The sequence below is a fragment of the Pongo abelii genome, chromosome 16, assembly GCF_028885655.2.
Source record: "Pongo abelii isolate AG06213 chromosome 16, NHGRI_mPonAbe1-v2.0_pri, whole genome shotgun sequence".
NCBI classification, from domain to species: Eukaryota; Metazoa; Chordata; class Mammalia; order Primates; family Hominidae; genus Pongo; species Pongo abelii.
Genome location: NC_072001.2, coordinates 92681466 through 92702687, shown reverse-complemented (window position 1 = coordinate 92702687; position 21222 = coordinate 92681466). Strand labels below are relative to the sequence as shown.

Genomic DNA, 21222 nt, shown 5'->3' with positions numbered 1-21222 from the left:
GCTTGAGTTCAGAAGTTCAAGACAAGCCTGGCCAACATGGTGAAACCACATCTTTACAAAAAAATACAAAAATTAGCCAGGAGTGGTGGTGCATGCCTGTAGTCCAGCTAGCTACTTGGGAGGCCGAGGTGGGTGGGAGGATTGCTTAAGCCAGGAAGTCAGGGAGTTTGAGGCTACAGTGAGCCAAGATCATACCACTGCACTCCAGCCTGAGTGACAGAGCAAGACTCCATCTCAAAAAAAAAAAAAAAAAATCCAGTTGTCAACGAAATTATGAGTCATGCAAAGAAACAAAACAAAAAAGTATGGCCCACACACAGGGGAAAAAAAATCAGCCAATAGAATCTGTCCCTGAGAAAGTCCAGACATTGGACTTACTAGAACAAGACTTTAAATCAGCTGTTTTAAATATGTTCAAAGAACTAAAGAAAATCATACCTAAAGATCTAAAACGTGAGTCCAATGACTTGCCAGAGAATATCAACAGACGGAAATCAAAAGAAAAAAAAAGCGAATAGAAATTCTAGAGATAAAAAGTATAACAAAAATGAAAAGTAAATTTGAGGTGGCAGAAGAAAGAGTCAACAAATTTGAAGACAGGTTAATTGAGATGATCCAGTTTAAGGAAGATAAAGACAAAAGAATGAAGAAAAATGAACAGAGCTTCAGATACTTGTGACACCATCAAGCACAACAACACACACATACCAGAAGTCCAGAAGGAAAGGATAGAGAGGAAGAGGCAGAAAGAATATTTGAATAAATATTGGCTAAAAATGACCTATATTTGATGAAAGACACTACACATGTAAGAAACTCAATACAAGTAGAATAAACTGAAAGAGATCCAAACCCAGATAAATCATAATCAAACTATCAAAAGTGAAAAAAAGAAGATCTTGAAAGAAGCCAGAGAGCAGCTATATTCATCGTGTATAGATCCTTGACGAGATTAGCAGCTGCTTTCTCGTCAGAAACAAAGGACAAAAGGCAGTGTGATGACATATTCAAAGTGCTGAGAAAAAAGACTGTCAACCAGGAATTCTATACCCAATAAAAGTATTCTTCAAAAATGAGGAGAAATCAGCACATTCTCAGATTGAAACAAAATAAAACAGAATTTGTCATTAGCAGACCTACACTATAAATAATACTAAAAGGAGTCCTGTGGGCTGAAAGGAAAGGGCCCTAGGGTAACTCAAATCCACATAAAGAGATAAACAGCATTGGTAAAGGTAACTATATAAGAAAAACATTATAAAAGTGTTATTTGTAACTGTTCCCCCCTGTTATTTAAAATACAAAGTAATGATTATAAATCAGTGTTGATGGGCATACAATGTATAAATGTAATTTGCATGACAATATAGAACTAAGAAGGGATAGTCAGTAGAACTATACAATAGCTAAGTTTTTATAAACTATCAAAGTTAAATTGGTATCAATGAGAACTAGACTGTTATAAGTTAATATCTTAATTGTAATCTCCAGGGGGAGTGAGGTTATGCAACATGATGGAGAAGAAAGCTCTAGGGGTCAGTCCCTCAACGCAAATAACTAGTAAACTAGAAAAAAAGATCAGAATTCACTATTTTGGAACCTGGGAACTTGATTGAACCCCTGTAATAACCTGGGAAATGCTTGATGATGGTAGAGGCTGCTGATCTTTAGGAAGGGAATGATGTGCATGAACTAGCTACCATTTCCCTTTTCTCATCCCTGCTGTAGCTACTAGGATAGCAGCCCACATTCCAGGAGCAGCTGGCTGCTGCTAGGGCAGACAGTGAAGATCTTGTCCTCCAAAAATTGGGGGTTGCATGCTTTGGTTAATCAGGCAGATTCCTGTAGGAGCAGTGCAGACACTGCCTTGGTTTCAGCTCTCTTAGGCTACACTGGGTTTCTCCCAATTATCAGAAGATTAAGGGACAGACACACCTTCCCCCTCCTCGTTTCTTGAATCAGACATTTAAGGAAATCCTTCTTAGGTCATTGGCTGACCACAGAGATAACAGACAGAAACTTCAGTGACCACACATAACAAGGTATACATACTTTACACAAATAGTTCAGAAAAGGCACAAATGAATAGCTGAAGTCCTTAATAAGCAAAGAACAGGAATCCCTGAGGGGTGACAGAATCTGACCTCCACGCAGTTACCACATTATAATATCCCTAATAACCAGTCCTCAACAAAAAATTACAAAGTATACAAAGAAACAGGAAAGTATCACCTATTTACCAGAAAAGAGAATTTGGCAAAAACCATCACTAAGGAAGCCAAGACACTGGAATTACTAGTCAAATATGTTAAATCAACTTCTCTAAATATGCACAATGAGCTCACTTAAACCATATATAAGAAACTAATGGAAATCAGGAAAATAATGTATGAACAAAATGAGAATATCAATAAAGCAATAGAAATGATAAAAAAGAATCCAGTAGAAATTCTGGAGCTGAAATGAAAAAATTAACTAGAACAGATTTGAGCTGGCAGAAGAATCAGTGAACTTGAAGATAAGGTAATTGAAATTATCCAGCCTGAGCAGAAAGAAAAAATAATTAAAAAAAAAAAAATGAACAAAGTCTGAGGGACCTGTAGGACACCATCAAGTGTACCAACACATATATCATGGGAGTCTAAGGAGGAAATGAGACCAAAAGCAGCAGAACATTTTTTGAAGAAATAATGGTTAAAACCTTCCAAAATCTGATGAAAGACATGAACATAAACATCCAAGAAGTTCCACAAACTCCAAGCTGAATAAACTCAAAGAGATTCACACTGAGACACGTTGTAGTCAAAGTGTTGAAACCCAAGGACAAAGAGAGAATCTGGAAAGCAGCAATAGAGAAGCAGCTTAATAGGATTAATAGTTGATTTCTCATCAGAAATTTGGGAGACCAGAAGGCAGTGGATGTCACATTTGAAGTCCTGAAGGGGGAAAAAAAACCTGTCAACCAAAAATTCTATGTCCTTCACAAATAAAGTAGAAAGTAAGACATTTCCAAATAGATAAAAGCTGAGGGAGTTCATAATCAGTAGACTTACCCCTATAAGAAAAGCTAACATGAAAGGTACTAGACAATAACTCAAAGCCACAAGAAGAAATAAAAAACAATGGTAAAGGTAACTATATAGATAAATATAAAAGCCAGCATTATGGTAATTTTGTTTTTTTTTTAATGCTATATAATTTAAGTCTGTATTAACAGGTACACAATGTATAAAGATGCAGTCTACAACAATATAAAGAAGAAGAGACAGAAATATATAGTAGCAGAGTGTATATTATTGCAAAGAGGTTGGCTTTATTTATAAAGCCAGGTTCTTTTAAGCTTAAGATGCTAACTGAGGTAACCAGTAGCTGGGTTAACCAAGGTAACCACTGAGAAAACAACTTAAAAAAATGCAGAAAAAGAAAGAATGGAGTTAAACTAGTACACTACAAAAAATCAGCTAAATACAAAAAACAGGAATTGAGGAATTGAGAAACAAAAAAGCATAAAACATAGAAAATGACAGCTGTTCCTTATTAGTAATTACATTCATAGAAGTGGATTAAGCACTGCAATTGAAAAGCAGATAAGCAGAATGGATTAAAAAAACATGATCCAACTCTATGAGGTCTATAAGATATTTAATTTAGATACAAAGACACTAAGGTTGAAAGTAAAAGGACAATGAAAGATATCCTATGCAAAAGAGCTGGTGGGTGGGGAGCTGTATTATTGTCAGACAAAACAGACTGTAAGCCAAGAAAGGTTACAAAAGACAAAGTACATTACCTATTGGTAAGAAGTTTAATTGATCAAGAAGACATAATAATTATTGACATATATACTTAAGTACAGAGTCTCAAAATACATGAAGCAGAAATTGACAGAACTGAAGGGAGAAATAAATAATTCAACAATAATAGCTGGAGACTTTAATATGCCACTTTGAATAATGAATAAACAATAAAACAGAAGCTCAACAAGGAAACAGAAGACTTGAATAATATCATAAATCGACTAGACCCAACACACATCTATAGAATCCTTCACATTCTTCTCATGCACATATTAAACATTCTCCAGGGTAGACCAAATGTTAAGCCATAAAATAAGTCTCAAGTTTCAAAAGACTGAAATCATACAACGTATGTTTTACAACAATAGAATGAAACTAGAATAAATAGAGAAGAGAATTTAGGAAATACACTTATGTGGAAATTAATGCACTCCGAAATAACCAATGGGTCAAAGAAGAAATCACAAGGGAAATTAGAAAATATTTTGAGATGATGAAAACAAAAACAAATCATATCAAAATGTATAGGACATGCCTAAAGCAGTGCTTTATTAAAAAAGATCTCAATAGCTTAAACTTCACCTTAAAAAAGGAGAAAAAGAGCAAACAAAAACCAAAGCCAATAAAGGGAAAAAAAAAATCAAACTGAGATTAGAAAACCAATAGAGGCCAGACGCGGTAGCTCACACCTATCTCAGCACTTTGGGAGGCTGAGGCGGGCAGATCACTTGAGGTCAGGAGTTGGAGACCAGCCTGGCCAACATGGTGAAACCCCGTCTCTACTAAAAATACAAAAATTAGCCGGGCGTGGTGGTGCACACCTATAATCCCAGCTACTGGGGAGGCTGAGGCAGGAGAAGCCCTTGAACCTGGGAGGCAGAGGTTGCAGTGAGCCAAGATCACGCCACTGCACTCCAGCCCAGGAGACAGAGTGAGTGAGACTCTGTCTCAAAAAAAAGACAAAGAAAACCAATAGAGAAAAATCAATAAACCAAAGTAAATTCTTTGAAAAGATTAACAAAATTGACTGGGTGTGGTGGCTCATGCCTATAATCCCAGCAACTGTGGGAGGCCGAGGAGGGCAGATCACTTGAGCTCAGGAGTTTGAGACTAGCCTGGGCAACATGATAAGACCCTGTCTCTACAAAAAATACAAAAAATTAGCTGGGTGTGGAGGTGTACACCTGTAGTCCCAGCTACTCAGGAGGCTGAGGTGGGAGAATCACTTGAGCCTGGGAGGTAGAGGCTGCAGTGAGCTGAGATTGCGCCACTGCACTCCAACCTGGGTGACAGAGCAAGAACCTGTCTCAAAAAAAAAAAAAAAAAGATTAACAAAATTGACAAACCTTTAGCTAGACTGAAAGAAAAAAGAGGGAAGAAGACTCAAATTACTAAATCAGGAAAGAAAGACGGTACATTACTACTAATCTTACAGAATCTCCCTTTCGTTTTTCCTAGCTATTCTGAAATGTGGTACCTTTGTTCTTCTTGAAGTTGTCAAGTTTATCCTCTAGACCTTCCACAGCTGATACAGAATGGCTTCTAGGCAACCCCCGCTTTAGTGATCTCTTTGAAGGGGAAAGCAATTCCTGGTTGAAAAGATTTCTTCGAACTTTGGTCACTTCTGAAAGCATCAAAAAATAAAAGAAAGAAAAAGAAAAAGCCAAAGATTATCATCAATAAATGCCGTATCTGAGAAAAGATAACCGAAACAGAGGAGCTCCTTGAGGAAACTACTCTACAGATTGCTATTGTCACATATGCTAATAAGGTTTCCTTAAATAGTATATTCCCATAATGCATTAAAAATATTTACTTTTGCAAATTAAAAAAATTTTATATGTTATTTTGCATGAGGTAGGGGTCCAATGTCATTCTTTTGCATGTGGATATCCAGTTGTCTCAGCATCATTTGTACAAAAGACTATTCATTCTCCATCAAATTGTCTTGGTACCCTGAATATCAGTTGACCATAATAAATGCTAGTGCTAATTTCTTTTTTAAAGGCTAGATAGAATTCAGCAGTGAAAACTTCTAGTTCTGGGCATTTCTTTGTGAGTAGTTTTTTGATAACTAATTCAAATTTTTTACTTGTTATAGATCTATTCTGATTTTCTATTTCTTCTTCAGTCTGTTTTTAGTAGTTTGTATCTTTCTAGGAGTTTGTCCATTTCATCTAGGTTATCCAATTCGTTGGTATACAGTGGTTTGTAGTATTCCATTATGAATTCAATTTAAATCTAACTTTTCAGGAACATGAGGAAGGCCCCCACCACTTATTGAGTTAGAAGCTACTCATTGTAAGATGGACATAATTCTTAAGTAAGAGGATGGCTAACATAGGTCATGGTCCTTTTAATATATCCCATGTTATGATTATTTTTCTCATTTTGGACCTTTTTGCTGCTGTCTATTCAGCTCAGCATTGAGCAGAGAATTGTTCTTTTCAATTCTACAGATTTCTTTCTTCTTCTTCTGACTACTTTACTAAGCTGCTGGGACATTTTAAATTTTATTCTTGACTCCAAAACATGAAAGTTCTCATCATCTAGACTCAAAGTTAGAAAAAAATAGCTGAAAAGTCAAGAAGTACTTGGCAAAGCCAGCAAGACAATACCTTAATCTTAAGATGGCCTAGTGGAAGTGATTCAAAAATTCACCAAGAGTGAATTCTTCAAAGATTAATCATTTAAATCCAAACCAAATAATCTGGGATCCACAAACTGGGAGCAACCCTTGTGTTTACCCATCAATGACATAAAGGTTCATATTAAGGTTATTAAGGACATCAATAACACACACCAAAGTTTTAAAAAATTTTTCCCTATCTCCATTATAAGAGTTCCTGTTACCTAACTTAGGCTGTTGGTGAAATTGATTTATGACCTGAAAGCCAAATTTGGTTTGTTATTCTCTATTTTCCCAATGTTTTGAAAAGTTTAATACCTATAGAAAGTTTCAAATAATAATGAAATTAAACATATGCCCATCACTAAACTTCACCAACTGACAATATTTGTTTTCTCCTTCCTTCTCTCTGTATGTACATTATTCCCCTAAACACTGGAGAGTAAATTGCAAACAACTGTTCACTTCCTAAAGGTCAGCATGTATCTCCTAAAAACATTCTCCTCCATAACCCCAATGCCATTATTACACTCAAACTATCTTTAGCACTGATACAATATTATCTAGCATACATCGCTTCTTCAAATTTCTCTAGTTGTCTCAATAATATCCTTTCTAGTATTTTTTTCCCTAAATTTAAGATCCAAGCAGGGATCATGGAATGCATTTAGCTGTCATGCTTAAACTCCATTCATCTGAAACAGTCCCACTGCCTCTTTTCTTTTTCCTTTCTTCCAGCTTTCATGATAATTTTTTTTATTTTGTTTTTTGTTTTTAAAGATTTCAGACCAATTATTTTGTAAAATACAATATTTTGAAACTATTCCTAGGGGACTATGTCCATGGTATTTGGACATATTTTATTAGCCAACAATCATATAAAGCCTTAATTTACACCTGTAAGGAGCTGCTTAAATACATACAATAAAAATAAAGTTGTCATTCTAGTGAATAAATATATACACTCAGAAAACAGTATACCTTGCACTGTATCTTTCGCTGGCTGGGAAGGCTGCTGAGGAGCAGGGTGAGAGTTCTCCTGAAACATGAGAAAATCCAGAAAGAAAATTTAAACAGGCATTCATTGAAATAAAAGAATAAAGATTTCACATGAACTCTTTGACTCCTGCAATTCATTTATAGGGAACCATAATAGAAATAATAAAATGTACAACAGAAATGTTCCAAAAACACTCAGTGCTGCACTATAGTAATAATACAAAATAAAAAACACTATAAATGCCCATAAAGAGTGAAACAGTTAAATAAATTACATACCCATCCAGTGCAGACATTACAAGAATAAGGAAGGAAGACCTCTCTATATATGGTTGAGCATCCCTAATCTGAAAATCCAATATGCTCCAAAATCCAAAACTTCATGAGTGCCAACACGACACTCAAAGGAAACACTCACTGGAGCATTTTGGACTTCTGGATGTGGGATGCTAACCAGTAAGTACACGTAATGCAAATGTTCCAAAATCCAAAAACATCTGAGATTGGAAACACTACTGCTCCTAAACATTTTGGGTAAGAGATACTCAACCTGTACTAACATAGAGATCTGTGATAGGGAGGAAAAAGGAAAATATTAAGTATTCTAAGTTATATCATTTATATATATGTATATAACGGATCTGCATAAATCTTTGGTGTTATTGGTGCATATCGAAAAGGGCCTGGAAATACACACAACCAACTATCATCAGTGATTACTTCTGATGAATGGATGGAGAAGGAACACCCTAACTTTTAACTTTATATGTTTTAACTTTTTAATGATAATCATGCATACCTTTTATACGTAATAAGGGAAAAGCCATATACATTAATTAGAGGGAGGCTATACTCTCAGAAACATTTCTTTATCAGACTGCTATTTACTTGCTATTACAATAGAAGATTCAAGAGTCTAAACCCCAGATGCATCAAAACAAGGAAATTGTTTTTTAAAGATTTTTTGTTTTTTTTCAATTCATCGTAATAATTGAAGAAGCCACCACATATGGGCAGAAAGTTAACAAATGGTCTCAGTGATATAACCAAGGTCTTGCTGATAAGACATGAGATGTGATCATTCTTATTTATATTGATTAATAACTCTTTTAAATAAATAAACTATAATTGTAAAAATATGTCATACATCCGGCCGGGCGCAGTGGCTCACGCCTGTAATCCTAGCACTTTGGGAGGTTGAGTGGGCAGATCACGAGGTCAGGAGATCGAGACCGTCCTGGCTAACATGGTGAAACTCCATCTCTACTAAAAAATACAAAAAGTAGCCGGGCGTGGTGGCGCACGCCAGCTACTCGGGAGGCTGAGGCAGGAGAATGGCGTGAACCCGGGAGGTGGAGCTTGCAGTGAGTCGAGATCGTGCCACTGCACTCCAGCCTGGGTGACAGAGGGAGACTCCATCTTAAAAAATAAAAATAAAAATAAAAATAAAAAGTCATACATCCAATTTCCTATCCATGGGTCAGTAAACTACAGTGTACAGACCAAATCTGGACCACCTCTTGTTTTTGAAAATAAAGTTTTTACTGAAACACAGTCATGCTCGTTTCTTTCCATAATGCCTGTATCTGCTTTCCCACTATAGCAGGAGAACTGAATAGATATTGCAGAGACATAGGGCCTGCAAAGGCTAAAACATCTACTATCTGGCCCTTTACAGAAAAAGTTTGTCAACCCTTGTTAATCCATGTAATTGAATGAAAAACTAGGAGAGTATGTCCTGGAGGTATTAAGGCAGGATCAAACCTTTTTTTTTTTAAATCATTGTGCTCTTCTGGAGTTAAGATATGTAAAAGAAATTAATATACATTAATGTAATTAATACTATATGTCTACACTTAAGTTATAAGTTCACTGCTTCCCGAGTTAACTATATTGATCCTTCAGAGAACTGAGATTTATTCTTTTAAAAATGTAACATCTGGTCCTTTCAGTTAAACAACTGTCACTTATCTATGGTAACAACTTTGACATGAAAAAACATTACTAACCACAATGACCTCAAATTTTTTTTTTTTTTTTACAGAGTCTCTCTCTGTAACCCAGGCTGGAGTGCAGTGGCTTCATCATAGTTCACTGCAGCCTCAAACTCCCAGGCTCAAGCGATCCTCCTACCTCAGCCTCCCGAGTAGCTGGGACTACAGGAGTGCACCACCATACCTAATTTTTAAATTTTTTTGTAGAGACAAGGTCTCACTATATTGCTTAGGCTGGTCTCCAACTCCTGGGCTCAAGTGATTCCTCTTACCTTGGCCTCCCAAAGTTCTGGCATTACAGGCATGAACCACTGCGCCCAGTTGTAATTCTGATCTTAGAGATGAAAACTGTCTTGTCCAATCTAAAACAAAAGTTTCAAAGTGTGCTAGAACGATCTGCAAATCATTGTAAAATCTAGTGAGAATAAAGGCCTGGCAACTTTTGGCCATGCACTTTTGGATTTTCCAATCTTCAATCAGGATTGTGAGATATGTAAGATTTGCATTTTATTCACAAAGTATAAGAAAGTGAACACTATTAACCCTTTAAAAGAAATCCCACCTCCAATTCCAAAGGATTGCTACAAATATCTAGAAACAGAACAAACCACTATTATAATAATTAATGCTTCTAAAAATAGTTCTCATTGAATTTTAACTCTTCTCAGATAGTTTATGCAGTTGAAAAGTTTCATTGTGTTTTTAGTCTCCCTTTTTTCCTTAGCGAGATATTAATTCTACTTAGTAAACAGATTCCAGCTAGGTTTATTTTTTTTTCAACCAATAAAAACCTCAAGTCCTTATATCAACTGCCATGAAAAAAATAGTACCCCATTATCTGTGATTTCACTTTCCACGGTTTCAGTTTCCCATAGTCAACCATGGCCCCAAAATGGGTGAATATAGTACAATAAGATATTTTGAGAGGGAGACCACATTCACATAACTTTTATTATATTATATTGCTATAATTGTTCTATTTTACTATTGTTGTTGTTAATCTCTTACTGTGCCTAATTTACAAATTGAACTTATGCATGCATAGGAAAAAACAGTACTATATATACGGTTCAGTACTATCTGTGGTTTCAGGCATCCACTGGGGGTCTTGCAACATATCTTCTGCAGATAAAGGGGGACTACTCTACCTCCTGGCTCCATGATGGTCATCATCTTCTTTTTCAAAAAACTTGTTATTCATTCATTTATTCATTTATTAATTCACTTAAGAGATGAAGTCTTGCTTTGTCACCCAGGCTGGAATGTAGGTAGTGGCACGATCATAGCTCATTGCAGCTTTGACCTACTGGGCTCAAGCCATCTCCCTGCCTTAGACTCCTGAATAGCTGGGCCTACAGGCATGTGCCACCATGCCCGGCTAATTTTTTTTTAATTTTATTTTTTGTAGAGACAGGGTCTCACTATGTTGTCCAGGCTTGTCTCAAACTGTTGGTGTCAAACTATCCTCCCTCCTCTGACTCCCAAAGTGCTGGGATTATAGGTGTGAGCCCCTGTGCCTGGCCTAAATTTGTTATTGAAGTAAAATATAAAATATTGAAAAGCACCTTCTGGTATGCAACCAAAGTCCTATTACAATTGTATATTCTCTTCCAATGACTGCTTTGCTTATTTTAGTTATTGTTTTATGAGTTTTCTTATCTACATTAAAGATCTTGAATTAATTCATTCCTAACTTTTACTTGCCGTTTTTCTTCACATTACCTCTAACTATCACACTCTTGAGTAAAATTGTTAATCTCTTAACAAGTTTATATTTCTTTATTCCTTGGATTATAGTTTTATACACATTAATAAAAATATTTAACATTATTTCTGTATTCTCCAAAGTTCATTTTCCTAAAAGGAGGGACACTGCCTTTTTGTTCTTATATACTGTGTCATCTCAAGCTGGAAGGTTTACTTACTTTTTTCGTAGCTCTCTTTGACACTTTAGGAATTTCAATTTGTCGAAGATTCTGTGAAACCTCAGCAATGCTTTTATGTCTTATTAATGCATTTTTCCTTTTAAAAATAGAAATAGTTAATACATACTAGATAGAGGTTATATATAGTTAAATTCAAACGGAACTAGAGTCTAAGTAAAATAAAATATGATTTAAATAAAAGCCAGTTATCTTAAGGTTGTTCTGGGTTTACAATAAAACAAGCCACCCCAGAATTTTCAAAAGTAACAAATTCAACCAGTTATGAACAATGAAAAGCATCAAGGGAAATTTAAAAAGCTGAAACTCTAAGCTTATTTCATAGAAGGCCTAGTTCCTGGAGACCTCATGTGGACAGTAAAGAAGGCTTTGTGAAATAGGAAATAAACACTATACAGTCGCGCAATGTTTCCTTCAATGACGAACTGCATATATGACAATGGTCCCATAGGTTATAATGGAGCCTATAGAGAAACCTAATAAATGACACTTGATATTGGCATTACAGATCAAGTAGGGGAAATGACTGCTATTCAGTAACAACGCTGGAACATTAGCTTTTCCATATGAAAAAATATACATAAATGAAAAAATATATACTATCTAGGTTTTGGTAGGCACACTCTGATGTTAGTACAACAAAAATTGCCTAACAATGCATTTCTCAGGATGTATCCCTGTTGTTAAGCAAAACATGACTATATGTTTCCTAGATAATATAAAGATTGTCAGATGCTCCTATAAGGAGCTCTAATAGTTGGCTTCTCTGATTCAGACATAAGGGCAGCTATTAGTTGAACAAATTATATGGACAAAGATGACTGGACTGTGGTTTAAACACATCTTTTATCAGAACTATAACAGTGCAAATAATTCCTTTGATTCTTTGAGCTCTTACCTTCTCTTCTTGGCTGATCTGGTACGAAGTTCCTGCAGTTCATCAGATTCAGGGCTGCCTGACACTGATCTACGAGCACTTGACAAAAAAGGCACAGAAAGAAGTGGTGATTTGTTCTCTTGTGTCATGGAGTCATCACTGAAAAAATCTGTAGGAAGGACACCAGCCAGCTTCTGAGGAATCACAAACCCTAGGCTGTTGTAAAGATTTCCAAGTGTCTTTGGGATAGAGTCAATATACCTGTGGAATAGATTGATCGAATATGGAACAGACTTACCATCTTACCCTCTCTATTCTCTCCCTCACCCAGCCTAAGAAGTAGTCCTTACAACTCCAAAATTCAGAGACAACACCATATGTAGGTTTTGACAAAACAATTTTAAAGTTAAGTTAGTAACCATCGAACTTACAATCTCAAAATTTCCTCCAGAAACTCTGCTAGGTATGCTGAATCCTCAGTTAAACACACCATGCGCAGCAAATCTGTCACCTGAAGGAGATTTTAGAACATTACTAGATAGATGCCCTCTGCAGGGAAGCTGAAAGCATCTAGGGCTTATTTCAATGGCACGAAACTATATACTTGCCTCCTCCACTACTTGTTCCATATCATCTGTACTTTCATTTATTGAAGGGCATTGCAGACACATCTCCAAACGAAGAAATACCTGAAGCTGGCATCTTGAGAGAAAAAAATACTTGGTCATATCTACTTTGGATGTCACTAAACAAAAAGCTCCTTCCGTAAGCATAGATCTATTTATATAAGACACAACAACCAAAAAGGAGGAGAGCCAGTGCCTTTTCTAAAAACTGATATAGTTATTAGATAAATAGGTGATTCAAGTTGCATATTATAACATCAAAAAGAATTGGCTACAAAAGCATCTTCATGCAGTTGGTAATCTTTTTTTTTTTTTTTTTCCTGAGACAGGGTCTTGCTCTGTTGCCCAGGCTAGAGTGCAGTACTGGGATCATAGCTCATGGTAGTCTTGAGCTCCTGGGCTCAAACAATCCTCCAGCTTCAGCATCCCAAGTAGCTAGGGCTACAGGTGTACACCACCATGCTCACCTAACTAAAAAAAAATTTTTGGTAGACACGGTCTCACTATATTGCCCAGGATGGCCTCAAATTCCTGGCTGCAAGCAATCCTCCTGCTTTGGCTTCCCAAGGCACTAGGATTACAGGCATGAGCCACCGTGTCACGAACAATCTGTTTTAAACTGATACAAGCTAATCTCACAGCTTTGTTTCAGAGTGATGATTTTTTAAAAAATGGTAGTTACTTACTCTCTAACTTTGTTTTCCTTATCCAGTTTTTTTCCTAGATTCTGTCGAAGACTTTTACTAGTTTTTAAGAGATTACTTTTTACTTGATTCAGGCAGTTCACCTAAAAATACAAAATTATTACATAGGAGAATAGTGTTACTTGCCATTATTTCTAATTTCTTTCACAGTTGACTAAAGCCCTAAGAAGGGAAATATATTCCCTTACAAACTTCTCTATTCTTTCATTTGAATGAAAAAGTGACATGAATATTCTTCTTTTATATCTTCAAAAAGAACATGGTAAAAAAGTTATTTTGAGAGCTAGTGGGCATGGATAAAACAAGCCTGCCCTAAATAAAGTGTCTTAAAAGAAATGTTCCACAAAGCAGCGATTAAGAAACCTAAGTATCATAAACAAATCCTCCTGTTTGCTTTAGAGAAGGAGCTCCGTGATGGCCACCGAACATGAATAAAACAACAACACGGTCTAAAACAGTGGTTTGCAACACTCCCAGTGCATAAGAATTATCCAGGGGGCTTTTTAAAAGCACCAACCCCAGAGATCTGTTTCAGTTCATCTGGAGAGAGCAAGGCATATATACATATTCTTTTGAGATGGAGTCTCGCCCCGTTGCCCAGGCTGGAGTGCAATGGCACGATCTTGCCTCACTGCAACCTCCACCTCCCCAGTTAAAACGATTCTCCTGCCTCAGCCTCCCGAGTAGCTGGCATTACAGGAGCCTAACACCACATCCAGCTAATTTTTGTATTTTTAGTAGAGACGGGGTTTCACCATGTCGGCCAGGCTGGTCTCAAACTCCCGACCTCGTGATCTACCCGCCCTGGCCTCCCAAAGTGCTGGGATTACAGGCGTGAGCCACCGCGGCCAGTCGGCATATATACATTTTTTAAATGTTGTAGATGATTCTAAAGTATAGCCAGGGTTAAAAACCACTGGCTTAATCACGCAGCTAACATATACTTCACATGAGGAAAGGCTTTTCATTAGGAGAGAATTATACGTAATTATCCCCACTCACCCCATCTCTTTGATTTCTGTCTTACCAGTTCACCATATCCAACTTCTGAGATCTGGAACTGTACTTACTCCCTTACTCATCTTACCATTTTTGAATCATGTATGGCATTAACAGACATTTTCCAAGACATTAACCAAATCTACCACCAACCAACCAACCACTACATCCATGACAAACAATAATATCCGGACCCTCTTACTTCTAATTCCTTGGTGCCTTTTGATTTTAGGAACATTTTAACGGTTGAGATCATGTTTCGAGCACATGCATACAACATGATTTCTCCTGTGGCCACAGTCTTTTGGTAATTTTCACATATATATGACAGCAGCTCTTCCTCAGTTTTAAAATCTGTGAAAAAATGAAACAAAATGGATTAATCACATCTTGCTCAAGTCCTTGTATTATTTAGGCCAGTAGTTGTCCACTGGGGAAAATATTTCCTTGCAGGGAACATTTGGCTATGTCTGGATTGTCATGACTGATGGTGGTGGGAGCAGGAGTGGCTGCTGGCATCTAGTATGTAGAAGCCAGGGATGCTGTTAAACATCCTACAATGCATAGGACAGCCCTACAACAAAGAATTATCTGGTCTAAAATGTCAATAGTCCAGAGATTGAGAAAGTACAGAGATAAGTGATTAATTTTATTTTATTTGAGACAAGGTCTCACTCTGACAATCAGGCTGGAGTGCAGTGGCACAATCTCGGCTCACCACAGCCTCCACCTCCCAGGCAGGCTCAAGTGATCTTCCCACCTCAGCCTCTGGAGTAGCTGGGACCACAAGCATGTGCCACCACACCTAGCTAATTTTCTGTATTTTTGCTAGAGACAGGGTTTCACCATGTTGCCCAGGCTGGTCTTGAACTCCTGAACTCAAGCCATCTATCTGCCCTGGCATCCCAAAGTGCTAGGATTACTGGCATGAGCCACTATGCCCAGCCAAGTGATTAATTTTAAGGCTCTATATACCAAGTGTAAGTGTTAAAAATTTAAAGGTAGGAGGCCAGGCATGGTGGCTCATGCCTGTAATCCCAACAGTTTGAGAGGCCCAGGTGGGTGGATCACCTGAGGTCAGGAGTTCAAGACCAGCCTGGCCAACATGGTGAAACCCCTTCTCTACTAAAAATACCAAAAATTACCCAGGCATAGTGGCGGGCACCTGTAATCCCAGTTACTCAGGAGGCTGAGACAGGAGAATCGCTTGAACCCGGGAGGCGGAGGTTGCAGTGAGCCGAGATCGCACTATTGCACTCCAGTCTGGGCAACAAGAGCGAAACTCCATCTCAAAACGAACAAACAAACAAACAATTTAAATGTAAGAAGAAATAAAACTGGCTTTGGTGATATGACATGATTAGAAAATCTGAAAGAACAAACAACAAAACTCCTGGAACTGGGCCGGGCGCGGTGGCTCACGCCTGTAATCCCAGCACTTTAGGAGGCTGAGGCGGGCGGATCACGAGGTCAGGAGATCGAGACCATCCTGGCTAACACGGTGAAACCCCATCTCTACTAAACAAACAAACAAACAAACAAAAAACTCCTGGAACTAACAAGTGATTATAGCAAATTTGCAGGATACAAGATTAAGACATAAAAGTCCATTGCTTTCCCATATACCAGCAATGTACAAGCAAAATTTAAAATTAAAAACACATTACCATTTAAATTAGCACCACCCTAAATATGAAATACCCAGGTATTAAATCTAACAAAATTTGTATAAGCTCTATATGGGGAAAACTACAAAATTCTGTGAACAAAATCAAAGAACTAAATAAGTGGAGAGATATTCCAAGTTCACAGCAAGAAAGACTCAATACTGTCAAGATTTCAGATTCCCAATTTGATCTATAGATTCTATGTGCTCCCTATCAAATAAGTTATTTTCTGCATATTGACAAACCGATTCTAAAGTTTATATGAAGAGGCGAAAGACCCAGAATAACTAACTCAATATTGAAGGAGAAAAACAAAGTTTGAGGACTGATGGTACCAAACTTCAGGACTTACTATAAAGCTACAGTAATCAAGACAGTTTGTGTGGTATTAGTAAAAGAATAGAGAGATCAATGTAACAGGAGAGCCTGGAAATAGACCTACATAAATGTAGTAAACGGATTTTTTTTTTTTTTTTTGAGACGGAGTCTTGCTCTGTCACTCAGGCTGGAGTGCAGGGGCGCAATCTCGGCTCACTGCAACCTCTGTCTCCCGGGATCAAGCGATTCTCATGCCTCAGTAACCCCAAGTAGCTGGGACTATAGGCGCCTGCCACCACGCCTGGCTAATTTTTGTATTTTTAGTAGAGACAGGGTTTCACCGTGTTGGCCAGGCTGATCTCGAACTCCTGACCTCAGGTGATCTGCCCGCCTCAGCCTCCCAAAGTGCTAGGATTACAGGCATGAGTCACTACACCTGGCCTCCACTGATCTTTGACAAAGGAGCAAAGACAATATAATAGTGGAAGACTAATACAATCATCTTAGCAATAGATAAAAGCAGCAGAAAAAAATTGCTAAAAATGTTGAATATTCAAACATTAATAAACTTGATGTACAGACATGTATGAAACCAGATATTCAACAATTAGAGAATACACATTATTTTCAAGTGCACATTAGGTCAGTTTCAGCAAATATTAAAGAATCAATCTTACAGACCACATTGAGCACAGTTCAAAAATATTAAAAGCTAATTATAAAATACTCCCTTATATTATGGATGTCAGAAAATATTTATAAATAAGTATCAATGAAAATAGAAAACAGTAAATACATAATGCAGTTAGTTATACTTAAAGAGAAAATGTACAGACTTTAGACTTAAGTGATTATTTTTGTAAAGCAGATAAATTAAAAACAATTAACTATCTAAGGGTCCAACACGTGAAGTAATATGAGAGAGTAAACCCCAAAAATAAAGGTAGGAAGGTAATCATAAAGAACAGAAATGAATAGAAAACAAAGCAACAACAGCAATCAACAGAAACAAAAGACAGTTCTTTGAAAAGCCAAATAAGGCCAGGTGCGGTGGCTCACACTTGTAATCCCAGCACTTAGGAGGCCGAGGCAGGCTGATCACCTGAGGTTAGGAGTTCGAAACCAGCCTGACCAATATGATAAAACCCCATCTCTACTAAAAATACAAAAATTAGCCGGGTGTGGTGGCGTGCACCTGTAATCCCAGCTACTCGGGAGGCCGAGACAGGAGAACCGCTTGAACGTGGGAGGCGGAGGTTGCAGTGAGCCAAGATCATGCCATTGCACTCCAGCCTAGGCAAAAAGAGCAAAACTCAGTCTCAAAAAACAACAACAAAAAAAGAAAAGAGAAATAAAACAGAAAACTCTATAGCAAAATTGAAAAATTAAAGAGAGATAGAGAGAAGGCATAAATATTAAAAATAGCAGGAATTCAAAATACTATTAAAAGTAAGGTCTAATTTTGTTTCCATAAAGGTATCTAGTTGTTCCAGCATCATTTATTGAAAAGATTATGTCTTTCTCACAGAATTATTGGGGCATCTTTGTCAAAAATCATGTGCCTACTATTGTGCAGGTCTACTTCTAGACAGAATCTAGTCCAGAAATTATTTTCCTGTCACACTGTCTTCAGTACTGTTGTTTCGGCCTTCCCTTGCATGTATCAAGCACATTTCACACACCTTTACTAGCCCACTAAAGGTGTTCTGTCCCATTCAAACTGATTATCATCTATGGCTCTCACATTCCACAGGAAAAAAAAAATCTGTAAAGCAGCATAAAATTTACACTTCAGAATTTTCTTTCTTTTTCTTTTGAGACAGAGTCTTGCTCTGTCTCCCAGGCTGGAGTGCAGTGGTGCAATCTCGGCTCACCACAACCTCCGCCTCCCTTATCTTTGTAGCTAGATCATAAATCTAAGAACAGGACATTATCTTATTATTTACTGTATTCACCATAACACCTTTTTGGACATGTAGCAGATAGTCAATAAACTAAGGGTATGATTAAATTTTATTTTTAAAAAAGAGGGATATAAAAGAGTAAATTATAGACTAAGAGGAATACCTTTAGGTTTAGAACTTCTTAGTGTTCTTCCTCTGTCTTCCAATTTATCTACTGTTCTCCCACTGGGTATCTTTTGGATTCCTTTCTCCCCAGCCACATCCGGACTGCCATCTGGATGTAACTTCTGGGCCTTCACATTCAGCCTTGCAACATTCAACATCTTTAAGGAACGGCACATGGTATTCATCTTCTGTCTCACTGGAGTACGAGGGACCCCTCCTACCAAAACAACATCAGAGGAGGAAAAGTAAATTGCCTTCCAATTCTGTGGAATCAAGAACTACTTTAATTCAGCTTACTGTGAAAGAATATGAAAATGAAGCATATCCCTCCAGAATGATTTGAATTAGGCAGTTCTTGCATCTCTTTCTGCCCACACACAGGGTAGAAAGAGAACCTTTCTTTTAACCGAAGTTTAGGAACTAAACATCTCAATGTGATTGGATTGGAATTAAACATCTCAATGGATAGTTTTCCCATAAGGCAAATGCCAAACAGACTTATTTTGGTGTTACCCAACGGCCACCAAAAATGGTGATGAAACTTTTCTGAATGGCAATTTAGCAATCTACATAAAGAGCCAATTTTCATACCCTGACACAGTAACTGGTTCCTGGAAACTTCTGCTAAGGTAATTACTTAAAAAACAAATTATATGCATAATGTATACTACAGTATTATTTATAATGATGAAAACTGAAAGCAATCCAAATGTTCAACAACATGAGAATTTTGTAAATTTAGTTAAGCAGTGAGGTGGAGTAATATCTAAAAAGGCAAGGTAGCAAAAGAAAAAACACTTATAAGCAGAACACAAAGTTGTATTTGAATTTCTATCATAATTCAAAATGAAGATGGCTTATTCATTAGACAGATAAGACTGGGTGATTTTTAAAAAATCACTATTGAACTAATGTAATTATTTAAAAATTTAAATATAAAAATTTGCCCTTCTTTATTTAGTTACCATTTCAACCTCATTTCAGGAAATGCCCATCTTTTAAAACATATAGTCTCAAAAAAGAATGCCTTAAGAAACAGCCTTTCTAGGTACATACGTTTCTTTTTGCTGTCTTCTTGATGAGCTATAGTGGATTCTTCACGAGATTTTCTCTGGTAGAGCTCGGCAAGGCAATGTATTAATTCGCCTTCAGTTTTGGAAGACTCTTCCTTATTAGCTGAGGCAGGCTGTAGTAACCTGTGAAGTCAAGACGTCTAGAATAAAACCAAAATTCTAATTTTGCAAAATGCTTTAGAAATAAACAACACCGAAATACCCACTATCCTCTAAAAAGCTAACCAAAAGATGTCCCCACAAGATGCCTTCAAAAATATATTTTCTTAGGAGAGAAAATGTCCCTCCTGTCATTTTTGATTTGAACGAATGCAGGAACCAAAGCTGTCTTGTTCAAAAAACCATTAACCATTACATATAATATTGACTTTTATTAATAGGATTCTTCATGAATTAGGGTACAAGTCTAATTATGGCAACTATTTCACTTCAGGCTTCCATAGTTATTTTTTACTCAGTTTCCATATATCAAAGTACAAAATGATGTTAACACATTGTAGTAAGTATTGCAATGACTTCAAATAATTCTTTCACATTGTAATAAACTAATTTGGGATTGATGAGAAGAGGAGGATGTAGGGCAGGCAGGAGGGGTGATTAGTTATTAAATGCTTTTCCACCTAGAGCTAAGTATCTGTCATTAAGGAAATTATGAAAATGGCACAACATTCAAAATGTGTTATTTGTATTTTAATATTTTCCATGATCTGATATAACTGATTCAAAAGTGGAAGAAAGTTACAGTGACATTAGTTGAACAGATATCACAGGGTAGAATATGTGTTGGGTCTATCAGCTTCATTCATATAGCCAATATGAAGCAGATTAATCCTCCCTAAGTGTGCTGGTACTCTGTCGCCCATCCTGGAGTGCAGTGGCGCGATCTCGGCTTGCTGCAACCTCCGCGTCCTGGATTCAAGTGAATCTTGTGCCTCAGCCTCCCAAGTAGCTGGGACTGCAGACATGTGCCACCACGCTGGGCTAATTTTTTTGTATTTTTAGTAGAGACAGGGTTTCACCATATTGGTCAGGCTGGTCTTGAACCCCAGGCCTCAAGTGATTTGCTGGCCTTGGTTTCCCAAAGTACTGGGGTTACAGGTGTGAGCCACCATGCTGGGCCTGGATTTTCTATAAAGACAATCATACTGTCTTCAAACACTTCAATATTTACATCTCATAAAAATACTTAGAGATAATTTTAAAAAATAACATGGGCCACATTTGTACATTAAAAACTACAAAACACTGAGGGAGATTAAAGAGAGACCTAAATAAATGGATAGCTGCACCACGTTCATGGATTGGATGACTCAACATTGTTAAGATGTCAGTTCTTCCCAAATTTATCTATGATTCAATGCACTCCTAGAGTTTCAACAGATGTTTGTGTGCGTGGAAACTGACAAGCTGGTTCTGAAGTTTATATGAAAATGCAAAGTATCTAAAATAACCGAAAAAATTCTAAAAAAACAAAACCAAAGTTTAGAGGACTTACACTACCTGATTTAGTGACTGGTGCTATAAAGC

General features: G+C 37.0%; 1 protein-coding gene across 3 annotated transcripts in view; it reads right to left on the bottom strand.

Annotated features, from left to right (window-relative positions):
• TICRR (TOPBP1 interacting checkpoint and replication regulator) overlaps positions 1-21222 on the bottom strand; it is a 52741-nt gene that overhangs the window by 13419 nt on the left and 18100 nt on the right. For 2 of the 3 annotated variants that reach the window (XM_024232629.3, XM_024232630.2), the window contains exons 6-15: positions 19679-19818; positions 18621-18839; positions 14771-14922; positions 13552-13652; positions 12848-12941; positions 12671-12750; positions 12261-12500; positions 11345-11441; positions 7408-7465; positions 5275-5421 (exon numbers count right to left, since the gene is read on the bottom strand). In XM_024232629.3, the coding sequence (XP_024088397.2) occupies positions 5275-5421; positions 7408-7465; positions 11345-11441; positions 12261-12500; positions 12671-12750; positions 12848-12941; positions 13552-13652; positions 14771-14922; positions 18621-18839; positions 19679-19818 (1328 nt within the window). The remainder of the gene's footprint in view (positions 1-5274; positions 5422-7407; positions 7466-11344; positions 11442-12260; positions 12501-12670; positions 12751-12847; positions 12942-13551; positions 13653-14770; positions 14923-18620; positions 18840-19678; positions 19819-21222) is intronic. The other variant, XM_024232631.2, reaches the window with a different exon arrangement.